The sequence below is a fragment of the Castanea sativa genome, chromosome 12, assembly GCF_040712315.1.
Source record: "Castanea sativa cultivar Marrone di Chiusa Pesio chromosome 12, ASM4071231v1".
Lineage (NCBI taxonomy): Eukaryota > Viridiplantae > Streptophyta > Magnoliopsida > Fagales > Fagaceae > Castanea > Castanea sativa.
In genome coordinates this window covers 14,594,158-14,603,531 of record NC_134024.1, presented here as the reverse complement: position 1 = coordinate 14,603,531, position 9,374 = coordinate 14,594,158, and the positions used below count along the sequence as shown (strand labels likewise).

Below are 9,374 nucleotides of genomic sequence, written 5' to 3'. Positions count from 1 at the left end.
AAATAAAATTAGCAAAGGAAAATTAGTTTGATCAAACCAACACTTACAAATTAATTATATATATTTGCTGAGACATGAAAATTTTGCTAAACAGAAACATACGAACGCCGTATAAAACCAGCATCCTCCGACAATACATTCAAATATGATAGCATCACCTCGTCCTCATCATATTCTATGGACCTACATTTACAATAATTTAATTTCAAGAGATTTATTAAATAAAAATAAAAAATAAAAAGCTTGGAAGGAAATGCTTCACATAAAACGGGGTCCACGTGCAAGAACCTAGCAAAAAGGTTAGGGTCCCCACACGGATAGTTTGGAAAATATAAAGCTTTACCAAGAATATTTATTGGGATTCAGATCCTCTAGAGTTCCTAGGGTAATCTACCAAGTAGAGTTCATTAAATCCTAACCACTCTTTAATGATTTAATGGTTTAGATTCTGCCATGTCAGCATTTCATTAATAATATTCTTAAAATAATAAAATAATGTTGTAAACAAAACAATTAAGATGATTGTTAATAAAATGCTGACATGGCAGAATCTAGACCATTAAATCATTAAAGAGTGGTTAGGATTTAATGAACTCTACTTGGTAGATTACCCTAGGAACTCTAGAGGATCTGAATCCTATTTATTGGTGGCCTTTATTTTCTATGATGGGTGTTTATAAGGTTATTTTTTAATGGCAAATCATGTTTTGCTACAGCAATTGCCGTATATAGGGGTATATCGCAATAAAAATAAATGGACATATGTCCAAGGGTTATATGCATTTAGACTTTAGGCACTTGTCATTTTCTTTTTACTGCCGCATACTACAACTGTATACTTATATATATAAGAAAAGAAAAGAAAATAGCGTTACAGCTTTAGATTAGATTATTCCACTTAATAACACAAGACATATTGGAATATCCATTATTCCACTTACTAACACAATACATTTTGTAATACTCATAAATTGATAGTATAGTAGATGAAATTTGAGACTTTTGAACTCAAAACACCCATAGACTAATTGTATAGGGAATGAAACTTGAAACGTTTGATTTTTTTTTTTTTGTAAAGTTTTTTTTGTTGTTGGTAATTTGATAGTTGGGTTGAGAGTTTTAATATTTTAATTCTAAATGTTTTCGTTAAAAACACAAAGATATGTCAATTAGTTAATATATAAAGCTATTAACGGTTCTTAGTATATATAGTTAATATAATAAAATTTGTAATATTCATATATATATATATATATGTATATGTGAACTTTAATATGTAGTGTTCATTCCATAATAATTGGTTAAAATACGAATTAATTTTTAATTTTTAGTTTAGTCATAGATTGAATCTAAATTTCTAATTGGATAAAAAGAAATTTTACGTGTTAAACTTTTTTTTTATATATAGAGTTTTAATTTATGATATTTAGTTTTAATAATTATACTTTTTATTATTAAGTTAAGATATTAATCTATTTTTATATAAATAAATATTGAATCCAAATTACGGTGAATTCTTAAATCGTATAAAATGTTGTGTCAGAAAAGGCCAGCTGGTATTAAAATTTTAAAAAGCAAACCATGTAGATGCGAGGTGTAGGTGAGGACCAGTACCACGAGGTCAAAGAACAAGGTGTGTGTGGGTGGGGGGGTCCCAATCAATCCTAGGGACACGTGCCCCACGCAGACGGTCACATGTCTACAAGTGGTGGCCCACATTGAACCACTCGGCTTGGTCCACGGACCACCTCACCTTTTCTTTTTGTTTGACCCGCAAACTCAGTGGACCCCCACCATTTTCATTGTTACACTTTCCAAAAACTAGGACCCACCGCACACGTGTATCCCCCTACTCACGTGACTTTTTAGTTCCTTGTTGGACCCCCCACCTCTCTTTTCTGGGGATACCTTTCCTTGATGGGGCGACCCACCATCAATGCATACGGCATACCCCCACCCACAACTACTACTTCACACTCACATATGATACAATATATAAAATTAGTCTATCAAAGACCTACTTTGCACGTGCAGGTCCTCAACTCACGTGACCTCATTCTCATCCACTAGCAATACATAAGTCTTTTTTTTTTTTCTTTTTTTCTTTTTCAAGAATTTCAATACATTATACATAAGGCAAGATAGATAAAAATTAGAATAGTAATAGTTACGCACGGAGTGTATTGAATACATACATACTGTTCAATTAGTTGAAATCTTTCTTTGTGTTTTAAAAACACTATTTCATAAGATATGTGTATTGAAGTTTGCAATAAAGAGTGTGTAACAAGATTTAGCCTAAAAATTATACTTAGTATCTTTTGTGATATCTTATATCTATGATTTGGAACTCCATATCTCATTTTCTAATTATTAAAAGCCATTAAAAAAGTTCATAACTATTAGTGCATCAAGTTGTTATTAGTATTCTTAAAAGAAAAAATAGTGAGTTAATCCCACGTTGAAAAATGAATGTGAGTTAAAGAGGTTTAAAGCATGTGCTATGTAGCCAAGAGTAAGGTTATACAAGAGTTAAGTTATTTTGGATATACACCACTATTAGTTTCTTTTAGGGGTGGCAATTTGTGTTTGCGTGTCGGGTATGTGTCGTGTCAACTCTTGAGTATCTTACTATATAGATCAACACTAACCCTACATATTTATTAAACGAGTCAAGATTCCTCAACTCTAACACAACCCATTTATTAAACGGGTCAATCGTGTCGACTTGTTTATCGGATTTTATCAAAATGAAGACAAAAAATTATGGAAAAACAAACAAATAAATATTTTTAATATAAAATTCAGAACTAACGAGTAATTGCATCACAAATAATCATTCAAAACTAAAGCATATCTAAATATTACAAATAATCAATCACAATATGTCAAAATAAATAAATAAATCACAACAGCTCATAAGTTATATACCTAGGGTTTGAAGGGCATATTAGTAAAATGTCACTTAATTAAACGGGTCAAATATGTTCTATATGTTGAACACTAACCTAATTCATTTATTAAATGGGTTAGTCTTGTCAACCCAAATATGATACGAACTCATTAAGCCTCAACTCATAATCTACTAATTTCGTGTCGAGTCGTGTCAAGTTTACGGGTTATGTCTAATTTTGCCACTTTCTTTAAGACTTTCTCCTCTACGTGTGTGTGTGTTAAATATTTAGTATTCAAAAAAAAGTTGCTATTAGTATCTTTCCAAAAAATAGAAGTTATTAATAAATAAAACAATGATGACAATGATGGACCCAAACAAGAACCGTTAAAAACTCATTAACACAACTGTTAAAAATTCATTAACTAACAATCTAAGAAGACTATCAATTTAGTCTTATTAATAATTATATTAGAGTCTAGCTAACAGGTGTTCTTAAAACATCTGTTAATGAATTATTTTACGAAAAATTTTTATATCACTTTTATGAAAAAAAACTAATGAAAAACTAGTTACTTTATTACCTTCTTATAAAAAATTTCTAAAAGTATTTCCTACCCTTTTAACCTTTAACAAACTCCATTATCTTATACATATGATATTTACATCCTCTTTTTCATATTATGGATATGTATATTTACATCCTCTTTCTCATAGTAGTATGGATATGTATATGTATTTTCTTTCTCATATTTGGCATATGGAATCCACACTATCAGAGTTTTTTTGATGAGGCACTATCAGAGTTAATATGATAATATATCATATGCATAATAATTATGCTATTCGCGGGACACATCTTATAAAAATCTAGCGAATAGAAAAAAAAAAAAAAAGCAGCAAAAATAAGGACAAAATACAAGTATTTAGCCTTGAATAATTAAAACCCAGATAACATAAATAAATGGACTAATCTGTTTCTCAAATTTTTTTATTACAAAAAAAAAAAAAAAAAAAAAAATCTAAAACCCTATAAGCCCCCTTGTTACCCTTACGGTTTTGAACATGGTGTTTGTGAACTCCCAAGCCGACCCAAGAATGGAAGCTCCTTCCTATCATAAATCTCCATAGAAAAATCCCTAAGCATCTGAGTCGTGCCAGTACTATTATTATTACTAGTTGTAGCACCACCACTGGTCCCGGAACTCGAACTGGGCGCCATAGAAGAACAACTCCCCGAACCCGTAGCACCACCACCACCACCACTTGAAATAGAACCAGCAGTCGAACCCTGCACCTCACCCAATTGAACATGAACCCCACCAGCACCAGGTGGCACTTGCACTTGCATAGCTGACACAAAATTAGATATGGGTCTTGCTTGCACGTTGAATATACGAGTCGCACCCGCTGGAATAGCCCACAATTGTGCCTGATGATGATTAATAGTTCCATTTGGGAACATAAAAAATGGCCCACTGTTATTATTATTATTATGAGCTCCCACACTCACAGGCCACATAGGCAATGGTGCTATTGGTGCTAACCCAGCAGAAACAGAAGCAACACGCTCATTCACGTTGATAAAATCACAGCTCTGTGACGCTCTTCTTCTGCGTTTTCTTTGCACAACGTTGTTGTCGTTGCTATTGTTGTTGTCCTCGTCAATAATGTTGTCTTCACCATCTGCGTCTGGGTTAGAAGGAGAGGTTGTTGGAATTTTCAGCGTACCATTTACAGAGACAGCAATAGCTGGCACAGTTCCAGTCCCCGTGGCTTGAATTATAGCTGGCTCCGCATGTTCGAGTAGCCATTTGATAGTCTCACCGTCTGACCTGTGGCCAAGCTCGCGTGTCAGCTGGAAGATCCTGGCCGCACACGTGGCGGGCATACGGATCCTACGGCCTCTACCCTCCACTTTTGTGTGCCTGTCTTTTGAGGGTCTCTTCGCCTTTGCCACCACCGCTGCTCTTGATGAAGCCGATATTGGGACCTGGACGAGACTCATCGTGTCGTTTAGCTTTAGCTGGGACGACGACAGGTCGTCTTGCTCGCTCTCTATAACCTCTTCTTTTAGCGGCGGCGGTGGGGTTTGTGATGGACTTTGATTGTTGGGTGTCTCTTCTTCTTTTTGGTCCATACCCAAATCTTCAACAAAAAAAAAAATCTTGATGATATTCAACCACAAAAGCAACAATTTTTCAAGGATTTAACAAAGACCCAGAAACAAGTTTTGGTTTTTGAACCAAACCCAGAATTTTTTTTTTTTTTGTTGGCCTAATGGTTTCAACTTTCAATTTCAAAAGAGAAATGAGGAAGCACAGTGTTTTTAAGGTACTGTGGAGGACTGGGAATTGGAGGGAGTGAATTTTAGGAATTGAAAGAAGGATTGGTAAAAAAAAAAGAAAAAAAAATGGTTTTTGTAAATATATAAAAATATATAAGAGAATAAGGATTAAGATTAAGAAACACAGACAGAGAGAAGAAGAAACCCTAGAGAGGAACATGAACCCCAGCCCCACTTATCCTACTTGCCAGCGAGGGGGGCCCTCTCAAATCTCAATCTCTATTTATTTTTAGGGGAGAAGGAGATCAAACGGCTGGGATTACTTGGAGAAATCATGGGTCCCGGAGATGGTGACACGTACTGGGTCTTAGGTTTAGTGGGTGATTGGGGAATTGGGAAAAGCATGGTTTATTTAATTATTTACTACTATTATTATTATTATTATTAATTATGTAATATTTAATTATAATTTTGTCAGAGAGAGTGTGATTTATTTTATAATTTGCAGCGCAGTGCACTCTGGTGAGTGTGGTCCTAAGCCAATAATATTATTATCTTTTTTTCTTTTTTGGTGTAAGAGCCAATTAAGCAATTGGTTTCAGTGATTTGATCAATAAAATAGTAACATTTTATTCTAAGTTTTAATAAATTTAATAATAGTAACATTCTACAAAAACTGTCTTCCAATTTGAATAAAAATAAAAATTGAACGGGAGATTCTTGTTTATCCTACCTTTAATTAATATAATAGAATGAATCAATTTCAATCAATCCAATTTATTCCGGATCAAATGATGGAAAATCTTTGCACATAAAAATTAGAGTGAGTCATTATTGTAGGTTCTAGTTAGAATGGATCACAATTATGAGTTCCAGTTAATTTTAGTTGCATCATCAAAGAAAATATTTGGAATTCAATTTTTACCTACACTAAAACTAATTAGTATTTTAGTTTGGTGATAATAAGCAACTATTAGGAGTAGACTCTATAATTTAAAATTTTGTCTAAAAAAAAATAAAATGGGTCACAATTTTGTAAACTAGAGTGGCAATTGGCAATGATGCATTTATTTGTAGTTTCACTAAACTCTTTATTAGTAAAATACAAAAAAATTGTGATCATCTTTTTTTTGCTAAACAAAAATTGTGATCATGTACTTTAAGATATTGCGAAGAGTCTTTTTATTTTTAATCTGAAAAATAAAATTGCCATTGCTATTGGGGTGGGTTGCTCACGTAGGAAACGAGCTCCAACTCAATCACATTTCTCAATGGATGGAGCAAGTACATTAGTCTTATTATTGTATTTGAATACAGTTTTTTTTTTTGGCTGAATGTATTTGAATACAGCTTGATCAGGTTTAGAAATGGCAAAAATTCCACAATAGCTGGATATTTTGCAGTTGTGTTTGTCCACATTCAACAGCCAGAAAGTAGTACCTAGTAAATGGAGAATTTATAAATAATTAATATAATGAAAGAGAAAATTTGAAGGTTAAATCTCTCGTTAGAAACAACAATATATGCTAGTTGAGATACAAAATTTTAAGCAAATATTTCATATAATTTAAGCACCATATTTCCGCTATTTTAGAAACCATGCATCATTATTAGCATTAATAACAGTGATTGGATGTCATTTGTTTATATTTAGGTATTTCATGTGTGGGTTCTAACTAGTTCAACTAAAGTCTCTGATGGTTATATAAAAGATCTGGGGTTCAATTCCTGCCTACACTAAAAACTGATTAGTATCTTATTCTGATGATAAATAGCTATCATTATGAGCGGACGTCATAGGTTGAAACTCTCTTAAAAAAAAATGAAGGTATTTCATGTAATTAATTGATTTTTTTTTCTTTTGTATTCATTTGATATTTTGTTTCATTTATTATGAATTACACCATAAACATTTATAATTATGGACATTTGACAGTGATCATATATACACATACTTATTTTAGCAAAATAAGGGGGTGTTTGGTGGTTGCTTTCAAACAATCATTTTTAGTTTTTAAACAGCATTTCACGTATTTTTGTACACTTTTTCACCTACACGTATTTTCACAAATGTTTTTAAATAATAATTTTCAATTTTTAAACGCATGTACCAAACGGGCCCTAAATCTCTCTTTTTCCTATGGCCAACTTGTTGAAAAAGGGGCATGTGTAATACCCCTTTCACATGGGGGAGATCCTATACGCGTGAGACTCACCGGTAAGAAAATGAATAATGCTATATTCCGCTATTTTAGAAACCATGCATCAGTATTAGCATTAATAACAATGATTGGATGTCATTTGTTTTATATTTAGGTATTTCATGTGTGAGTTCTAACTAGCTTAGCTAAAGTCTTTGATGGTTGTATAAAAGATATGGGGTTCAATCCCTGCCTACACTAAAAACTGATTGGTGTCTTGTTCTGATGATAAAGAGTTATCATTATGAGCGAACATCATGGGTTGAAACTCGCTTAAAAAAGAAGAAGGTATTTCATGTAATTAATCGATTTTTTTTTCTATTGTATTCATTTGATATTTTGTTTCATTTATTATGAATTACACCATAAACATTTATAATTATGGACATTTGACAGTGATCATATATACATATACTTATTTTAGCAAAATAAATCTGTCTTTTTCCTATGGCCAACTTGTTGAAAAAGGGACATGCGTAATATCCCTTTCACATGGGGAGATCCTATATGCGTGAGACTCACCGGTAAGAAAATAAATAATGCTGGAGATACAAATTTTTTTACAAATTATTGATATGGTGAGTAATTATTGATAAATGAAAAAGTGATATTAATAGTGAGCCTAGATGAAAATCAATAAAAGGTTGGTCACATCAGCAGTTTATAAAAATATTATAAAATAATTTGTGGCTATAACATTACTCGTAAGAAAATATAAAAAAAAATTCAATACGTAGTAAATTTTTGGAAAATTTTGCAATACATAAGGAAACCAGATCGACAATTTAAGATATTACAATAAGAAGTTGCCAACATATGAAAATATATTACGCAAATCAAGCTAACAAAAACATTGTAGAAAACCATGACCGTATGCATAGTAAGAAATTTGTTTTTACTCGAATTTGGAGCTTATCAAGATAAGAGTTTCTCAAGTTTCGAGCCAAAAGAATGCAATAGTGAGTTGTCATGTCACAAAGGCTTATTCAATGAGGGAATTAACTTCGTGGTTAGGTCATGACAACTCTGTGCACTTAATGGAAACTATCTGCATATCTCTATTTGATGCCTCATTTTATCATCGCTTATTTCGAATCAATTCCACTAATTTTCAAAGATGAAACAATTTTGCTGTAAAACAATGGATAAAGCATAAGGAAGCATAAAAGGAAATAAGAGCATTCACACCCATAAACAAAATGAATTTTCCTAATTAACCTTTTTTTTTTTTTTTGAGAAAGAGGTAAATTAACTTTATTCGGCTAAATCAGACTGAAAAATCCTAATTACCTAAATTTGTAAGAAAATACATGCTTAACTAAAAATTTATTGCCCATGTACACATGAGAATGAGAAATTATTGTGTACTCTTGGAGTACCATAAATGCGTATTCTTTTTTCTCACATAAATGGTGGGTCTCATTAATTAAATTCATGGTGGAACCCACCATTCATATGAGATGAGGGAGTACGTATTTATGGTACTTCAAGAGTACCTAATAATTTTCCTCTGAGAATTAAGTTATTCATAATTGTAAAACAAAATACAATTAATTTTCTTTATTGGGAGGAACGGAACTATGAATTTTTCTTTAGGGGGCTGATTTTAATCTAAAAAATGATTGAAAGTATATATAAAAACATACATATACATATATACATATAGGTATAGGTATGTATATTACCTTTTTTTTTAAATGCAGCCAAAATTTTCATACCGTATGAAAAAAGATGTAAACTAACACCACCTAAAGTTCTTGAATTCTTATGGAAAAAAAAAAGTTCTTGAATTCAAATTTTCTTTTGAGCTGTTAAAATTATAAAATTTAGTTATATATTTACTTTTCAGATAAGATCACATATATCTCACTGAGAGATTGTCATACAGTATGTTGGAGCATTTTAATATTAATTAATTAAGATGAATAAATATTACAACATAAATGTAAAGATGTGAGAGTGATTATGAAGATGAGGAATTAGTGAAAATGTT

General features: G+C 31.9%; 1 protein-coding gene across 1 annotated transcript; it reads right to left on the bottom strand.

The window, feature by feature from the left end:
- Window positions 1-3,818: 3,818 nt before the first annotated feature.
- LOC142619154 (transcription factor TCP19) lies at window positions 3,819-5,414 on the bottom strand. The gene has a single exon (XM_075792230.1). The coding sequence runs from the start codon at window positions 5,031-5,033 to the stop codon at window positions 3,945-3,947; it is 1,089 nt and encodes a 362-aa protein (XP_075648345.1). The 5' UTR covers window positions 5,034-5,414; the 3' UTR covers window positions 3,819-3,944.
- Between the last annotated feature and the right edge of the window lie 3,960 nt (window positions 5,415-9,374).

What these genes read in the sequence shown, in the direction of transcription:
- LOC142619154 (XM_075792230.1), bottom strand. Translation starts at nt 5,033, where the DNA reads ATGGACCAAAAAGAAGAAGAGACACCCAACAATCAAAGTCCATCACAA.